The sequence below is a fragment of the Dermacentor albipictus genome, chromosome 3, assembly GCF_038994185.2.
Source record: "Dermacentor albipictus isolate Rhodes 1998 colony chromosome 3, USDA_Dalb.pri_finalv2, whole genome shotgun sequence".
Classification (NCBI taxonomy): domain Eukaryota; kingdom Metazoa; phylum Arthropoda; class Arachnida; order Ixodida; family Ixodidae; genus Dermacentor; species Dermacentor albipictus.
This window is the reverse complement of record NC_091823.1, coordinates 170,357,842-170,377,145: the sequence shown is the minus strand read 5'-3', so window position 1 is coordinate 170,377,145 and position 19,304 is coordinate 170,357,842. Positions and strand designations below refer to the sequence as shown.

Here is a 19,304-nt window from a genome sequence, read left to right as displayed (position 1 = left end):
CAGATGGGTCACAATGTACTAGCATACCACCAGTATGTTCCTGCATGATTTACTGAATAGCGGAATCTGGGTTAGAACAAATTTCTTTTCTTCACGACTATAAAGGCCTAACAGTGAACTGATCCTCTGCTTTCAACAACCTGATGTTCATTACAGACAAGTTAGCTGCTTAACCTCCAAACTAGGCGATGCACAACACATGGCTTAAAAGCCTGTTTTACAGACCAGCTAGAGTGCTGCAATCCAAAAATACTCGTACAAAAAACTACTTTTGCACCAGGCCACCCAACATCAGCCTGGCTACGCCCACTGCAGGGCAAAGGTCTCTCCCATACTTCTCCAACTGCCCCAGTCGTGTTAATTGTGGCCATGTTGTCCCTGCAAACTTCTTAATCACATCCGCCCACCCAACTCTCTGCCGCCCCCTGCTATGCTTCCCTTATCTTGGAACGTAGTCCGTAACCCTTAATGATCATCGGTTATCTTCTCTCCTTACATATCCTGCCCTTTTCTTTTTCTTGATTTCAACTAAGATGTCATTAACTCGCGTTTGTTCCCTCCCCCAATCTGATCTCTTCTTATCCCTCAACGTTACGCCCCTCATTCTTTCCATAGCTCGTTGCATCGTCCTCAATTTAAGAAGAACCCTTTTCATAAGCCTCCAGGTTTCTGCCCTGTAGTTGAGTACCCAACAAGTGCAACGCAAATACCGTGTTGGAAACACTTCACGCACACAACTGAAGCTGCAAACGAGCCAGCTACCCGACTGCCAAGCAAGCTCTTTTGGCAAACTCACCCCGGGACCCAATATTCAATTCAATTCAGTTTATTCGGACATAGAGATAGTACAGAATGTCCACGAGGCGCGACAAAAGGAGGCAACTATGCCTCCTGACAGGGTCTGGATACACACGCTGGATCCAATGCAAGTGAAATGAAGAAAAAACTTGTAAGACGTGCGCAATCCTCTTTGTTGTTTACGACTTGCACGTGCCAAAGAGGTTGCACCAACGCAGCACAGCAGCTTTATAAATGCCAGAGGCAAAACGCCAACAAAAAAAATTTGAGATAAGCCAAGGTTCCCAATGGGAGCATGCTGTGCATTTGAATGAGGAGAATGCCGCAACGTTCTGTAGGTCGGAAATTCGCACTTGCAGCACAGGAGCACCCCAAGTACTAGTTCGCACATTGAGGCGCATAACAGTCTACTACGCTAATACGTAGCAGGCAAGGCTATGAAGGCTAGAGATTCCGCTTGCTGTTTTAAACTGCGAGCAAGAAGTAGTGAGTCAGGTATGAAACAAAAAGCACAGGTACAGGTTCTGTCTGAAGTAACGAGACTGCCTGCCACGTGGCACTGCAGTCGCGTGTAGCGCATTATCTGTAAGCAGAATTTGTGGTGGGAATTCTAAACTCAGTAACGCACTGGGTGGCAGTTGCATCCGAGCTCTGACAGTGAGGATCTGAAGTGAGGCAAAATATGTTGCAGTTTTTTGGCATGGCATAAAACATTAAAGATGGAGCATTCGCTGGAGCAGCGGTAGGAGATTACATTTTGCTTTCGCCTGGGCAAAACCACTTCAGAGACGTCTTGGTTAACGAGGCTTGCAAAGACGACGCCCTGTCAAGGACCCAGGTTTTCCTGTGGTTCGGAGTGTTCGAAAACGGACAGGAAACTGTTGAAGACGTGAAGCATCTGGATACCCTTCAACGAGCGGTTAGGACGAAAATGTGGCCAAGTAAATAAAAAAATCACCTAGGTTCTGATCGTCGCTTCAGTATTAGATGACTTGCCGAAGGCCTCAACATGTGCAAAGCAGTTAAAATTGTTTCTGGAAATTTTAACATGCAGAAGGTTTGTGCGAAATTGGTACTGAAAGTGTCGAGTGATGAACAAAAACGAAGAGTTGGGGTTCCCCACATGATGGTGCAGTTGGAAAGTGAACAGGAATTTTTAGACAGTAATAAAAGGCGACAAATCAAGGGTGTTCCAGTACAAACAAAACCAAGTGCGAAGTTCACAGTGGTGCACAGGGAACTACCGCACCCCAAGAAAGCGAGAATGTCGAAGTTCAAGGTAATGACAATGTTCATTGGCTTTTCTGACAAGTGTGGGGTGGTCCACAAAGAATTTGTACCTCTGGGACAAACCGTCACCGCAATGTTGCACAAAGAAGTCCTTTGCACAAGTCCACAAAGAAGACTGTCGATCACTGGAAGCTCCACCACGACAACATTCCAGCACACCATCTTCGTTGTGGCCACCTACCTGGCCCGGATAGCGGTTTCAACCTTGCCACAGCCACCGTAAGGCCCAGATGCTAGCCGGCAGACTTTCCTTTTCCAAAAGCTGAAGAGAAGCCTGAAAGGTCACCATTTCGGCAATGTTCCTGCCATCCAACAGGCTGTCACATTCTCTGAAAGTGGTTACAGCACCTAACTTCAAGGGGCCTTTGCAGTAGTGTATCGACACCTATTTTTGAAGAACTATATTAACGTGTACCGATCAGATCAATGCATTCTTTTTACAGACCCAGTCTCGTTACTCTAAACCGTGCACTTTTCGTGCACGGTTTAGTCGTGCACTTTTGCGCGGCAACGAACTATTTCCCATAGCTGCCATGTATTTATGGCCCTTTCTCTAAGTACTCTTGGGCCAAATTTCGGATATCTCGAAATCTTGGCAGAGATTTCAGCAGAGCTTCTCCAGCCAGCGGAAGTGGGTTCACGGCTCCAAGTTTCCAGATGTCGAAGCAGCGCTCGTGGTGTGGCTGCAAAATGCAATGCCACCACAGCATTCACAATGGAAAACGCAGACGCTCTGGCCTTGGCAAATAGGCTACACCCATTTCAGCTGCAGCAGAGGATAGTTTGACAGTTTTAAGAAGTGGAACAGTGTGGCCTCAAAGCCCGTGCGTGGTGAAAGCAGCAGTGTCGACGCAGCCACTGCAGACAACTGGTGCAACAGCCAGCTTGCCGAGCTGCAGAAGAATTACTATGTTGCTGAGCCACACTTTCACACCGAAGCGACAAGCGTGCTCAGCTGCAAAGCAGCGAAAGGACAGTGCAGTGGTTCTTTTCGGAGCCAATGCCACAGGTGATGAAAAGTTGCCTCTACTCGCCTTCGGCAAAGCACTCAAACCTAGGTGCTTTTGAGTGACTGCTGAACAGAGTCATCTACTGAGTCCACAAAGCAGCCTAGATGACTGCAACTCCTTCCAAAGAGTACGTTCGTATCTAATTTGGAGGCGGTTACTGTAGTTTCTGCCAGCCATTATGGCATCTGTGCTGCAACTGTTGGACCAAGGTGTGACTTAAGTTGCCTGCAAGTTCTACAGAAAACCTGTACATTTGAGGTAAGCTTTCTTTCCCGGCTTAGGGGGTCTGCTTAGTATCAGGGTCGGCCTTAGATGCGAATAAATGCGGTAGTTATGGAAGGCTTGAATATCTTAACACACGGGCATTACAGTGGCTTGCAAAAGAGGACTGCACATAACAATGAGACTATCACTGTGCACCACTGTATATGCCAACAAGTTTATTTGTATCATGGAGCCATGTACAAAGATTTGAGAGATGCATCCCACAAGATTGTTGATTAGCAAAGGATGCATGCAGCAAGAAAAAAAAAAGTGCGACCAACAGCAAGACAGTCTGGAAAGAAGTGAGCAACAGAGGACACGAGTTGTTAAAAGGGCCCCGAAGCACCTTTCAGACACAGAAACATTAAATCGATTGTCATGCCTTTCAACAAATACAAACCCAAAGGAATTTAGTGCACAAGCATTATGTGCCCAATGGAGCGAAAATCCATTGTCTGGATGCCCGAAAAATGGTACCAAAAGTACCTGACGCTGTGAAGAAGAAAAATAAATGCTCGGATTGACATCAAATTTGTCAGGCAGGTTTCTGTATACGATGTAAATTAATGCCTTTGAAAAGGAAATTGGGTAAATTTCGGTGTGGGTGGGAATCTAACCTGGGTCTTCTGGGTGCGAGACGAGCACGCTTCCCCAACTCCACGGTGACTCCACGGTTATGGCCGAGTGAAGCTGTGCCTAGTGCGTGCGTCATTGCACGCGTCACGTCGCAGCCAATGGGGAGGAGGTGACGCCCCGTCTCGAGTGTATAAAATGAGCGTGTTCATGATGTTCCAAGATCTGGAAACTGTTTACTTTGGCATTCCCCCATATAAGCAGTCTAACTGCCACTGCCAAATTTTTTCAGACACCCATAGGCACATAATTCATGCAAGTACTACTACTTTCCTTATTCTGTCTTGTCTGTTGCCCTCGGCAGGTGCAATGCAGATGATACATCTTCCTTTTTTTTTGCTGCATGCTTACGGTAACCTTTTCAGATGCACCTCTTAACCTCCGATGCTTTATAGTGAAGCTTGCTGCCTCACCTCTTTCTGCACTGGGACTATTGAACAGTGCTTCCCAATATTGCCCATTTTCAGAAGAAACCCAGAATAAGTTTGCACAAAATAGCCTTCCCACTGATTTTTTACAGTTGGGCTGCTAAAATAGTGGGTTGAGGGAGGCATTCTAGCATGAATATAATTGTTGCAAGCTTCGTCTACCTCAACCCTTTAAATAAGTGCCAATCATAGCACACGAGTGCTATTCAGTGCTGCCCGAGGCTATACACACCTGTATATATTCCTGGCCAAATAATGCCTCTGAAGTTATACCTTTCATGACAACCTGCATATCAGTGGTAGCACTGCACAACTGTTCTTTGCGTCACTTTGAGTTGTCTTTAGCTGGACATTTTTAGCCTTTGTTTTATTAACTGCGGTTTTATGTAGCCTGCACGTTTTAGAGCGCAGCTCTAAGTGGCCGTTTCTGGGCTGAGCATTGGCTAACTGCGTGCTCGCCACTGCTGGCAAGCATTTGGCTGTCTTCCACAGCTGGCTCCAATGCCGCTTACGCTGGCGTTGCCATGCTGCCCTTCCCTCTGCAAAGACACTGACGGCACTGACCCACTGCCACTCGGTGCAGTGATTTCGGTCCGAAATTCTTTGCATCAATATCCTACTTAGGCCTGAATACAGCTATGGGACAATTACGCTTCAAGCTGGTTTCTATTACCTACTGGTACGTTACTAACAAGAGAAAATTAAAAAAAAAATTTAATACCACTGCTCGATGCCAAAACATGCGTTGCCATGTATTTGGAAGAAGCAACCCTCTCCTAATGTCTGCTATGTTAAGAAGTGTACATAGTCGCCTAAATGCAGAGATGAAGATTGTGGGGTTTCTGGCTCTCGCGGTGGTTGTGTGGGGGCCATTGCGGTCTGTTGCTGGGGGGGGGCCCGTGTCCCTCTCCTCCTTGCCTGGACGGGGTGGCAGCGGGTCATAAAACACTGTCGCTCTGCTGTCATCCCGCCCACGGGAGGGTAAACAGGATTTCCCCATTGGCTGACATTTTGGCGGGATTCGGGCCCTGCTTGCATGCACTCCGGGTAAGCGCGCGCAAGATGGGACCTGGGGAGACCATATTGGGGCGTCGGAAGGTGTGTACGTGTTCCTCTCTGCCGGCGGCAACCCGCTTTGTCCGCCGCCGGCCGATAGTTACTTTGGCTCGGCGGAGTACCGGCCTCGGCAGGCGCGCGCGCACTCTTCCGTCGTCTCGATGTCCTGAGGCAGCGTGTTCCGATCGTGCCCCCGTCTGTTCCTCTGTCGTTTCTATTTCCCAATTCTCTGCTGTGGGGCACGCGATGGCAGGCGTGGACCGAAGGATAGGCAACTTCTTACTGCTGGAATTCTTTGTTCTCTCTGTGTTGCGGTGCACCGTGAGCAGCCACCGGCGACCATTTGGCCATGTTTTGGCTCCTAATTAGCTTTATTCGGACGCGACGTTAAAATGCGTGCTTGTATTGAGTTGCATCGTAATAAATGTTCTCCGTGGCTTCTGGAGAGCTTCTCCTAGGGTCTCCCTTGCTGCGCGCGCGGTCTCGCCTTCCCCTAAGCTGGGGCCTGCGGGGCGCATACTTGCGGAGCTGCTCGTCGGCACACTGAGCGGGCCAAAGCAGGCGCAGCAGGTGCCCTGCACGCGTGGCGGCTCAGAGTGCTCGAACTCGCGGTGGTCGTCCAGCGCGCGCGATGTCGGAGCGTGCGCGCCGTGAGCATAGTGAAGAGACCACAAGATAGAACTTAGTATATTGCCATATTGCTGCTGCATCCTGGATTTTCACGCAATCTCAAGGAATTCGAAACACACTTCAAGGCTGTTTTCCAACATCCGTGACAACACAGATCTAATTCAATTTAATGTCAAATTTCTCAAAAGTGGATGACAAGAATATGAGCAAGCCACTTCTGCACAGTTCCACATGCACTGGACATGAAATTCAGAATGAATGCCTTGAGTTATTGCAAGTGAATAGAAAAAATGCATATACAATACATTGTATAAGGGGTCTTAAGAGGATATACCGCTCGTGCTTTCATTGTCGTCCACAACTGGCTTTGATGCCACTCATCGTGCCAGCGTTCCCATGCTGCCCCTCCCTCTGCGAAGGTGCAGACTGCACTAGCCCACTGCCAGTCGGTGCAGCGATTTCGTTTTCAAATTCTTTGCCTCAATATTTCACGAAATGAAAGCGCGATAAACCTGCCCTTAAATTTCACATTAAGGAGTACCATAACTGTCAGACAGTTCTTTGTGTGCTCTGCAATCGTTACTTCTGAAACATATACACCTCGCACCCCTTTATTCAATGTCCTTTAATGAACTTGTAAGATACAACATGCAAGTAAAGAGGCTGTCTTACACTCAAAACCTTACTCATCTACATATATCGCACCCGGCATGTGCAGATAAATGACCAAAAGGAACTTCATGGCCACATTGATATTTGCCATAGGACAGCTGCTGCTATAAATATGTACAGAAGCCAATGTAAACAGACCAGAATCTTGTGCACCACTCTCACCTCTGAATTTAATACTAATATTCCTAGCGAGAAATTTGACTGGCAATTTACAGTGCGTAACTCAAGCCCCTTAGGAGTTTCTAAATTTAGATGCTTGATTGCCACAGACAATTTGCAGTAATCTTTCAAAAATCTATTTCTAATACGCCGATTGTATTTAAGGCTAGAAGACTAGCAGTTCCAAAAATTGGAGAAAAATGTGCTTCTGAACTTTTAATGAAAATTGGCACGGTAATTTGTAGCTTGGGCAAATTTATGCACTGTTTATCAATCTGTGCTAGCCGAACAGTCATTCATGGCGCATTCAGACACTAGCATCAAATTCCTCTAGTTGCCATTGCATGAAACTGCAATGGCTGCCTTGTCAGGGCTGCATACCCAGCAGTCGGGAGGACTAAGCCATGCATTCACAAATGGGCCTGGCCTCACCTCTATGCTCGCCCTAGATTCCAACCAAAGTAAACTTCACTTCAACAATGCTTTAAAAATTCCTACAGTGAGAGTTGCCTGAGAAACCTCAATTGTTGCAGCATACTTGAGTAGCTGCTGCCAAGCACCGCATTACAAAAGCGCTTTTGCTCAGAAATTGCCGTGAAATGGCACTGGCATTGCACTTTCTTTCAAGCGCCGAGTGGAAGTAGAATACTGAGTGGTACTCACTGTTCCTCTGCTCGCCGGTGGCAACCTCTGCCAAGTACCTGTAGTAGTCGCCCTTCATTTTCAGGTAGAACACTTTGCTTTCGGCATTACTTGCCTTGGGGATCAGATACTTGTCTAGAAGACCCTGCAACGGGACAAATATCTGGGGGTCAGTGCTGCACCGAAGGTGCACTGGAGGCACCCATGCTAACTATGGACCCACAATCAGCACAAGTGTACGAGAACATAAAAGGACAATGAAGGTCTTCTCAAGCTAAGTTATATTCTCAGTGCATTCCATTTCTGTGCGCAGTGCTTATGCCATAATCAACTGTTTTTTTTTTCCTGTTGTGTACCGTGGAATGATAAATGTGCCTTAATCCCGTTTACAGTTTTACATTTACATTTAATTTTACATATTTGTCAATGGGTGTGAATCGCAAGTCCTTTTACCATGTAAAGTATTGTTCAATAGGTTGGAGACAATGTAGATTGCCATCCATGTAACAGAGGTGAGAACTCAGTCAAACTGCCTAAAAGCAGTTCTTTTTTTATGTACAATGGAGCGGGTGCAAGAACTATTCAAGGTTGCCAAATCATGCAACTAGCTGTCTTGGGACTTGGTGCGGCAGCCCCCCCCATTTATTGGCGCCACTTCAACTCTACTTCCCGACTTCTGTACAGTTGCGCTGCCCTTTTCTCGTTACACAGGCTCCATTTATCTAACTTCATGCTTATTGTGCCAATGTGCAACAGCAAATGACAGTTGTGACAGGATATTGTGACAGATTCGGCAAGCCCACTCAGCAAAGGCAGCCTGTTTATCCAATATCAAGTGCACATTTGTGGCCCACATATTAGCAGCAAATTCACTTGTGAGCTCAAATGGCGCAACGGAAGCACTGAGCAAGGTTTCCGTAGGTCCCCCAGAGACTATCAGCAACTTCACACACTGGCACACGAAATGCAAGACACATGACTAACACAAAGAACAACCACGATTGTGCATAAGGTAAACTGCATCAATATGTGTGTTCTGGTTCCTGCAGGATTAAATGGTGTGAATTTTGTCTTATAGGCGTTTTTTTCTTCAAACCCCTGCATGATACAAGGGTGAATCAAGACTTTGCTCCCCCCCCTCCTCCTCCTCCTTTTTTCTTCTTTTTATAAAAGCCAATTACAGCCGTAAATGCGAGGTCAATATATCCATCCCCAGCTGTGTACCTTTTATTGACTGGCCCGGCTTTACCCACCGATAGCTCCGCGGCACGGTGCAGCTGTCGGTTATTGACTGTGGTGCTTCACACGCCCAGGGCGTACGAGCAACAAAGTGTTTCGTTTTCTATGGAGAAAGGGACGAATGCCAATCGAAGTCCAAAAGGTAGCCTATGTATAGTGGAAAGATGTTTCGGATAGAGAAGTGTGAGGTGGTGGTGTTGCAAGTTCGCAAAAGGCCACGAACATTTGGATGACTATGAGCGTTCGGGGAGGCGGCGTGCATCGAATTGTCACAGGGGCATCTCAAATTTAATCCTGCAAAAGCACAATTTCTGAACTAGTGTGTAGACCATGTGAATAAAAATGTAAGGTAGGTAGAATAATAATAATAATATTTGGGGTTTTACGTGCCAAAACCACTTTCTGATTATGAGGCACGCCGTAGTGGAGGACTCCGGAAATTTTGACCACCTGGGGTTCTTTAACGTGCACCTAAATCTAAGCACACGGGTGTTTTCGCATTTCGCCCCCATAAGGTAGGTAGAATAGTATGTATATTTGTATTTACCAGTATGTACCTTCATCATCACCATCAGCCTGTTTATGTCCACTGCCGGATGAAGGCCTCTCGCTGCAATCTCCACTTGCCCCTGTCCTGCACCAATTCAACTAGCACCCGCGAATTTCCTCATTTCGTTGCTCTACCTAATCTTCTGCCGTCCTCGACTGTTTCCCTTCCCTTAGTACACATCCTGTAACCATATGTTCCAACGGTTATCTAACCAGTGCATTACATGACCTGCCCAGCTCCATTTTTTTCTTAATGTGAATTAAAATACAGGCTATACTGGTTTGCTCTCTGATCCAAACCGCTCTCTTTCCGTCTCTTGACGTTACCCCTAGAAATGTTCGTTCCATTGCTTTTTGCACGGCCCTTAACATGTTCTCAAGCTTCATTGTCAGTCTCCAAGTCTCTGCCCAATATATCAGCACTAATAAAATGCAACTTCCTTAGGAATGATAATGGTAAGCTTACAGTCGAGAGCTGACAATGTCTGCCGTATGCAATCCAACCCATTTTTATTCTGTGAATTTCCTTCTCATGATCAGGGTTTCCTGTGATTAGCTGACATAGGTAAGTGTACTACTCCTTTAGACTCTAGTGGCTGACTGGCGAAACTGAACTCTTGTTCCCTTACCCGGATATTTGTCATTATCTTTGTCTTCTGCATATTAATCTTCAACCCCACTCTTACAATCCGTTAAGGTCCTCAATCATTTGTTGCAACTCGCCTACAGTGTTGCTGAATAGAACAATGTCGTCGGGAAACCGAAGGTTGCTCAGGTACTCCATCGATCCTTAACCCAAAACCTTCCCAGTTTAATAGCTTGAATACTTCCAATCACGCAGCGAACAGCATTGGAGAGCTTGTGTCTCGCTGTCTGGCCCCTTTCTTTATAGGCATCTTCCTGCTTTTGCGCAGAATTAAGATAGCTGTCGGACCTCTGCAGATACTTTGCAAGTCATTTATGTAAGCGTTCTGTACTCCTTGATTTTGTAATGCCTCTATGACTGCTGGTATCTACTGAATCAAACACTTTTTCGTAGTCTATGAAAGCCATATGAGAGGCTTATTGTACTTTGTGGATTTCTCAATTACCTGATTAATGAGATGGATGTGATCCATTGTAGAGTATCAGTTCCTGAAACCAGCCTGTTCCCTTGGTTGACTAATGTCCAGTGTTGCCCTTATTCTATTGGAGATTATTTTCATAAATATTTTATAGAATACTGGGAGTAAGCTAACAGGCCTATAATTTTTCAGTTCTTTAATGACTCCCTTTTAGTGGATTACGATAATGTTTGCATTCTTCCAGTTTTCTGGGACCCTTGCAGTCAATACACACTTCATATAATGAGTTTTTCAAGCATTATGTCGCCATCTGATTAAGTCGACTGCTATCCCATCTACTCCTGCCGCTCTTCCTCGTTTCATGTCTTGCAAGGCCCTTCTGACCTCATCGCTAGTTATAGTAGTTTCTGTATCCTGTTCGTTACTGTTTCCAACGGCAGTATCCCGACTCCTCTGGGTACTGTAAAGGTCAGTATAGAATGCTTCAGCTGCTTTTACTATTCTTAGAGATTGCTGATGATGTACCTTATTTTAGCTTTACAGAGGGGACTGCCCTAAGTCATTTTGTAACAATTTTCGGAGCAAGTGAAACTGCGTTGTAAACCTGCAGTGCTGTGTACGACAGGGCCGCGCGGGCCCCCGTCTTGAAAGCAACCCGTGATGGGGAGAGTGCACCAAGTGCCGATAGCTTTGTGTGCACTGTTTTCGTCGCCTAGTTCGAAGTATTTGCCCGCTGCTGCTGCTGGTGCCAAACTTCCCCACTCCAGCATTTTGACAGCGAGTGCTTATGGTGATGAGCGAGATGTGTTCAGGTTTGCTTTTGCATGCGCGTCACGATGCTTGTTAATTTGTCAAGTGAATGATTACAGGTATATACGACCGATAACATTTATTCTTAGTTCATATAGCTGTCTACCAATTAGGCATCACAATCGATGTTTCGCCTTACGGGTAAAACTACGACTGTTTTTCAAAGTTACTTTTTACGTAAGAGACCAGGGAGATTCAAAGCATCTAATGCTTTACTTTCTGGTATAAGTTATACCAGAAAGTTCTAGAATGGATTGGAATAGTCTTAACGTTATATCTTATAACGTAAAACAATTCTAATCTGCTTTTACTCCAAATGTGCCATTAGCCCTTCGTGACAGGTCAAAATGGCTCACACCTCACCCATATGGGCATAGAAGCAGATTGGAATAGTTTTGAGCTACGGGGGCAAGCTCCACCACTGGAAAAGCGCAACGGACCGCCCAGCTGGAGCGGCTCTCTATGACCGAAGCCGGCAGGCGCATACTTCAATACTTGGGCTTCACGCCCGGAGCGAAAGCGGCGAGTAGCGACGTTTCTGTCCCGGACGGAACCCGGCGCCGGATTCGGGTGGACCTCATCCCGAGAAACATGAACCCGGAGTACAACAAGGAGAGAAGAGCAGCGAGGGCGAAGGCCCTCATCGACTTTCACGCCAAAGACGAGCACGCAAGGTTCGTGGATGCGGCAGAATACCAGGGAGACTGCGCGGCGTTCGTAGCTACCGTCATCGAGGCGTCGTCCGGCGCGACGAGGGCAGCGGCGAGCTTACGGGTCCGCGAGGCGTGTCAGGCGGAGGAGGTGGCCATTGCCCTGGCCATTGCCGACCCCGGGTGCCAGACCGTGTTGTGCGATTCCCGAAGTGCAGAGCGGAATTATGCTAAGGGCAAAGTGTGTGGTGAGGCTGTGCGCGTTCTGTGCTCGGCTGACCTGCAACGACAGAATCGGTGTGTTAGAATCAAGTGGTTCCCGGCGCACGCGGGCAACGATGCGTCCGAGAAGCACGATAACCACAACGAGACGGCACACGCAGTGGCACGAGCGCTAACCAACCGCGCCGCTGCAACCGACCGTCCAACGTGGTGTAGTGCCAAGGACCACATGACGACGTTCAACGAACTTACCCAGTTCCACCGCCTGCCTCGAAGGACTTTCCCACCCCCGCACCCGGGGCTGAGTCGAGCGGAGGCGGTGCTGTTCAGACAATTACAAACTGGTTCTTTACCCACCCCAGTATTAATGACTCATCTGTACCCTAAATTATATGTGAGTGATGTGTGCCGCGTATGCCAGCGGGAGAGGGCCACCCTGACGCACATCCTATGGGATTGCAACAAGTTTCCCAATGAGGCTTCGACAAGTACAACGATTCCTCCGCGACTCGCGGCTGCGGCGGAATGCTACGACCACGAAAGCCAAACCTGGGCCGTCCAGCAGGTCTCGGCGGCTCTTGAAAGACAAAGGCCGACGGAACGTTGCCCCCCAGGGCGACCAACCGCGGGAGTAACACGCGCTGGAGTTGAGTAGAGACCACCCGCTGAGAAGACGTCAGGGCCCGCGTCACGGCTCCATTTAGTCGTGGTGTCGTTCTGCAGGCGACTACATGAAGTTGTCTCTCTCTCTCACTGGAAAAGCTGGTGCTACCATCGGCGACATGGCACGAGGGATCATGTGGACACAGCAGCCGCGTCAGATGCTTCGGAAGCGAGCTGAAAATTGAAGTTTAAAGTCCCACCTGCGCTGCGGTTCTGATTAAGTGGTGAGGCTTAGACGCCTTGGGTGTCTGCTTGACAACATTTGAAATGACTAACAGGTAGTGGCTGCCTTTGGAGGTGTGCAGCATGGTAGGTGTGGTATCCTGTGTTGGCTTCTGGTTTCCGTTTTGGGTCGTTTACGTCAGGGCGTTACTCAGCGCCAAACGCTGTAAGTTGCCTCCTGTTTCTCCTCGCAGAATTAAAAATTCATTCTTTGTCTGGTCCCCGACTGAAGCAGTTCGGCTCTTCCTTGCGGCGCTGCGCGCCTCGGCCGTTTAGGCGTCATGCCGTAAATCCTCTGGCCGGCCGCCTTGTCGAAGCTACAACAGTAGGCTACTGCCCAGTGCCAGACGTGCGCAACGGAGCCCGGTGTCAGCCTTATTCATACGTAGCCGCAGGACAAGAAGCTGCCTGAAGCTTGGCTCGCGAAACTTAGAACCAGCAAACAGACATCGGCTACAACTTGGGTATGCAGCAAGCACAGACGCGAGGAAGCTTACTGCTACGGCGCCGGGACACGTTCGGTGAAGTAGCAGAAAACGCGCACCGAGCCGTTCGCCCGCGCCCGGCTAATGTCACAACAGTTTGGTCTACGAACGTGTTAATGGAGACACTGGCAAGTTTACTGGAATGAAAAGGGAGCAGTGAGACGCACTTTAAAGGCGTGGCATATGGTCATGTCTGTGTTATGAATTTACACACTATATATTATGGAAAAGAAGCAGCGCGAAATTGCCCATTGAGTGCATACAGTGCAACACAACTTTAGAAATATTGAAACATCCAAGAATTTAGAAAAAGAAATATTGAATTGTCACGACGGCACATCACAGTCGCCGTAGGCGTCGAAGTCGCTTGTTAAAGCAAAATTCTTTTTGAACAGCTCTAACGTCCACGCAACAATGGTTGCTTGTGGACTGTCAAATGCTTGTATTCAGCGGCATGAAGTTCACAGCACGATGCGAAAATGCTCTCAGTGAAAGCAAAAAGCTGTGCACAGACATGCACGCAGTCGGTCGCTGTGAACCTGTGCAATCGCTGCACACATTGAGGCTTCGTTCTGTTATGTGCAATTTGGTTATATAGGCCGCCCACTGCAAGAATTTTTCACATACTTTGCGCTTAGCAATTGCCGACCTTTCACGCAAGAAGCCGGTTCTGGTGTGCGGTGACCACCCGCAGTGGCTTTCACTGTTTGTATTCGGTAAGAGAACGTCTAAACAATTCTGTGCTTTCAGTTTGCCCAAGATTATTATTTCAACAGTAATAAAGTTCCCTCATTTTGAGAGTACTTACAGAAATGTACAGGAGGGCTGCCACGTGGTGTTTTTATTAAGAGCCGTAAGCCAAACCTATATGAGGAGCGTGCTGCACAATTCCTCATACTACGCAAGGGAGGCGCTTCCGACAGATGGCAACTCTGCAAGTCTTCGCCCCCAATAGCAGCCCTGGGGACAGAGACGCACGCCCGCTGAACCCACCACAGTGCACACCTACCGAATGTAGACTTCATTCACAGCTCCCTCAACCTACTTTTCATTGTTTCACGTTTCAGCTAGGGAGCGCTCGGCCCACTCCACTTTTTCTAATGTTGAATTCCAATGGCGGAGTCGAAGCACGCTTTTCTGCTCGTTTCAGAGCAAGTTTGTTCCAATGACAGAGTGAGGGCGGGAGTAAGGTGTTCCAATGAGAGAGTCGGAGTGGATTCAGAGCGGGAGTCACTCCGTGGAGCAGAAAAAGATGCTCCGCCAAAATCGGCGGAGCGGACCGGAACTCTGCGTGACGTATTTCCTTTACCACGTTTGTCTGCTGGGGGGCGCCACCGGTCACGGCTCGCGAGCAAGCAAAAGCTGCTGCACGCTTGGCGAGATATCCATTCCGCACTTTTAAAAAAACCACAGGTGAACGGCGCTGAAGAGACAAATGACCGGTGCGCTGGTGCTGGGAGCAAACAGTGCAAGGAAACGATAACACGCAAGGTATCCTGGGTAACTCGACAGAAGTTCCGCTTCCGCCTTGCTCCGGCGGCGCAGGTTGTGTTCCGCTCGCAGATTTGGAGGCGTTGCTCTACGCCAGAGTCGACTGCTCGCTCGCGGAGTCCGTCGGGCACTCCGACTCCGCCATTGGAATTCAACATAATATATTGCAAATCCTGACCGTTCTGACAGCAGTGATGACAGCCGGGAGTGGTTGTGCGTGCGCCAGCCCCTTGCCGGAAGTGCCATAAGGCCAGTGTTACATAAGCGGGAAAATTACAAGAAACTGCGGAAGGTGCTGCCACGTGGAATGTGATGACTGCTCTCTTCTTTGGAGAAAGAATCCGCTCGCTGTGCACAACCACCGTCGGGGAACACATGACGAAGCGCATTCTGGCGCATTGTGGTGCAATTTCGGTCAATTTTCTGTGTTTGGCAGTTTGGTGCAGAAATTTGAGTTTGTATGAAAATGGCACAATTGGCACAGGAGTCCCGCCCCTGCTAACAAAATAGGGTCAAAGACTTTCCTATTCACGCTCGTATATTCACGCAACCGCTTTTCCCCTGTGCACACCTTGTACAAAGATCTTGCTCGTTGACAACACAAAAATCTCTATGAACTGCTGACACATGTCTTCACACGTAATTAATCGCTTGCTTGTTGCATGTAATGCCACAAGCAGAGTACGATGTCGGGACAGCAATGCCTCATTCCAAAGCTCACTTAGGAAGCACAAGTGATCTATCTGTTCCAGTGGCACAAAGTTTAAGCACCTCACCACGGCTAGGACAGCTGCCAGGCTTTTCATATATAAAAGAAAACTAATGCACTTTTGTAAACCAAACACGATTCTTGGAATCTTCTCAAAGGGCCGAGCATGTCCCCAAGTACTAATCAAGGTGAGAGGTCAACATGGTGCTGTCCCGAATACTGCTAGGTGCCCGCCGAGCCTGGTTTCACGAAATAATGCCAGAGGCAAATACCAATGGTATAATTCTTTTAGCACATGCCACACTTGAAACACTGCCCCAAAGATCAGAGCAGCATAAGGTGCAGCACTACGTTCTCTAAGTCCATTAAACACAACTGGGGGAAGGGGGGGCTTGTCACAGTAGCCGTCATTAGCAGGAGCAGGGCAATCAAACCACGCCTCGTTACAGAGGCCTGCACGCAAGGGAGAGCGCCCTAGTCGAAAACCGCCCCTCCCACCGCGTCCTTCTCACCCATCCGCGGAGAGGGCAGGCAGACCGTCGCGGCAAGGCCAGTGCTCAAAGCGAGCAACCCCCCCCCCCCCCCTCTTCACACAGGCCACTAAAGGTTGGCCCGCCAAGCTGGTGGTACGAGAGGGGGCAACATAAAAAGAACCCAGGGAAACCCGACGAACGCCAGGTTGAACGAAGAAAAGAAAAAGCGCGGAGTGGAAAAAAAGACGTGGCAGGGTCGCGACCGCAAGGTGAGAGCGGCAGCAGCTATACAGCTGCAATACAGGGGGGAGGAGGGGGGGAAGCCCCGGGGCCCGGCGAGAAATCGATAAGGCCCGGGACTCTGAAGCGGCTCCCGCTCGCCGGGATCAGGCGCGCTCGGTCCAAGGTTTCTTCGCGCCAGCCGACGGCGCCCGAGATGGGAGAGGAGGGCTTCCCCACCCTTCTCGAGGAAATGAGCCCCGGGTTGAGGCGCGCATGTTTGGGGCTCCGACGCTTCCGAGTCGCAGTGGCGGCGCCTCGCTCGGGAGACCGTCGCGCGGCTCTAGCGCAGCGCGGTCCACGCCAGGAAACGCTCCAGTCGAACCCCGACGCAGAATCCGCGGCAAAACAACCGACTTCCAAAGCTCGCACGAGGTAGGCAGTGCCGACGCGACTCGGTGCCAGGCGTAGCGCCGAGCTGGCCTGGGCGAAGACGTCGCCGCTCCTATTCTCCGGGAACGGAAAGGGCGCTTTCCCGAAGTCGCACCATGCTGCACGAAAGAGTGAAAGCTACTTGCACCATGGGGCCGCTTGGCGAATACCCGTCGGCGAACCAGACAGCCGTCGCCTGCGGCGAGCAAGCCGGCCTGGCGACCTTCCTCAAGGTCGCTACGAAGTTGGCGCTTAGCTCCCTGCGTCCGGAACCCCGTTAGCAACACATTGGTGGGAGCCGAACTGCATTATCCGGCGCATCTTTCGCGGTGTCGAACAGTGAAGGAAAGTTCGTGCATAACAATTTCCCAGTGCGAGACGCGAATGCACGCACAGCTAGAGGAAATCGCCACTAGATGCAACGCTATCGTCCGCCGCTTCTCCACGCATTTTGACCACGTCGCAGGAAAGCGCGAACGGCAACTGCTGTATTCACGAACTCGCCGTATGCAGCGGTCAACTCCCGACGAAATCACGGACGTTCACAAGCCTTTCCGTTTAAACAAAAATTACTACACGGAAATGCGGTTTGGCTAGCCGGCAAGCATAGAAATGAGGGGTGGTGTTACGTGGATTTACCTTTGCTCTGCGGCCTTCAAATGGCTCTCTTGAACAAAACATGGGCTACAAACTACGCTTTTGCGCGGAAACAATGCTTCAATTAACTTTAAAAAATATGACCACCTGAATAGTAAATCAGGAAAGGCGAGTCAACAGCGGTTGACATCGGAGGTGAAGGCATGCCGCGGCGTATTAGTGTGCCCATGTGCTTTGTTCCACGGTTTTCACGTTTGTCACTCAGGAGAGAATAGAGGCTCCTTCCCCCAAGAAAACCTCGTCTTCGATGCGAACACCTGTAGAGTCGCCTTAGCTTCATCTACACCGCGTTACCGCTGCTTTAGTGCCATACCAGACAAAAGGTATCAGCGTCATTTGTACCATCTCACATAGAGCCCTCCAGTTTACATTTTGTTTTCTTATGCTTCGCTACCATCGGGACGCGCCCACATTTTTCGCCGAGACAGGTTTAGGAGCGCATCTGGGTTTCATTTGAGCCTCTTTGCGTTAACGACACGTTTTTACTGCTGCGGGCATAGTTCTACGCTGACTCGGCGCGTGTTTTCTTTTTTTCCTTTCAGGCTTTGTGTCGACGTGCTCTAAGAGGCCTCAAATCGTGTAGTTTATGACGCAAAGTATGTATAGATACCCACGAACCTCAAGTAGACTTGAACTCGTCTAAGGATACCTCGTCTTCTAAATTATAAATATCTCAACAACACTAAGCCAAAAGCACGAAGATTAGGCAAATGTGTGTACCAGCATTCCCAGGGTACATAAACGACCGTAGCGCTGGAGCTCCTAATATAGTAAACTATGCATAGGTAGGTGCGTGTGTCACCTGCTGCGCATACTAGTGTGAGGGGGCGCACTTTCGCAATTTTCCGGTCCGGTGCAATTCTGAGCAGATGATCGCGTTTGAACCACGACACACATGGGTCGGCACAGAATACGCCGACACACTCGCTCCGCATTCATTTCGCAGGCGTGTGACGTCAGTACGAACCGGTGGTTACAATGGAATCCAGTGACGGTGGCTGACGCGAAAAGTGCGCGAATGTCAACGAGTGAGTGCCGGCAAATACCGAGTGGAAGCGACTACACAAACTGCACGAGCGGGTGGGTGCGAGTAAAAACGCGAGCGCGTGCCGACAAATGGCGGGCCTGCAGCGAGTGTCGGCGAGCGAGCATTCTGCCCGACAGCGCATTCCCGTTCGCAATAGAGCGAGAAGCTCGAAACGCGATCGCCCGCTTCGTCCCGCGCGATCGAGGCGTCCCGAACACAGTCGGGTCCACGCGATCGAGCCGCGTAGCACCGCCCCGTGGCGAGCGAGGCTCGTCGGCGTACACACATCGATCGGCGGACGCCCCGCCACGCGCGCGTGTACACAACACACGCGAACGGGAGATGGATGCAGCAGCAAGACGGACGAGAGCTCGTTCGCCGAGAAGTCTGCGCTACGCGCCGGTGCCACCGCACGTGGCAATCTGAACGAGAACCTCCAGGGTGCCATCACCTCGGCACATGTCCGACGGCGCGCGTTCACGCGAAAGAGCCGCGCGACCCCCGATCCACCATCGCAGGAGAGCTTGCGCGGCGCAGGCGCACCCGCTGCGCGCCGTTCCTGGGAGAGATCGGCGGCACGCTGCTCCCGCGGATCGGCCGCTTCCACGCACCCGAGCGCCCCCGTGGAACAGGCACGCAACACCCCGCTTCCTCCTCCCGTCGGCGGCGACCACGCGAGGGCGACAGAACAAAGGGCCGCTGGGTGGCGACGCCCTCGCCACGTCGCGCGGATATCGGCGCGGCTCCCGATGCCCGGCTGACACGCAAAAGGAGTCCGGCACAGGTACTCGGCTCGCCGATTCAACGAAC

General features: G+C 49.7%; 1 protein-coding gene across 4 annotated transcripts in view; it reads right to left on the bottom strand.

Moving 5' to 3' along the window:
* 14-3-3zeta (tyrosine 3-monooxygenase/tryptophan 5-monooxygenase activation protein zeta) overlaps window positions 1–19,304 on the bottom strand; it is a 47,181-nt gene that overhangs the window by 12,810 nt on the left and 15,067 nt on the right. For all 4 annotated transcript variants that reach the window (XR_010567541.1, XR_010567542.2, XR_010567540.2 and 1 more), the window contains exon 3: window positions 7,604–7,727. Coding sequence is in view for 1 of the 4 variants with exons in the window: in XM_065444417.2 (XP_065300489.1) it covers window positions 7,604–7,727 (124 nt within the window). In the remaining 3 variants the exon portion in view is untranslated. The remainder of the gene's footprint in view (window positions 1–7,603; window positions 7,728–19,304) is intronic.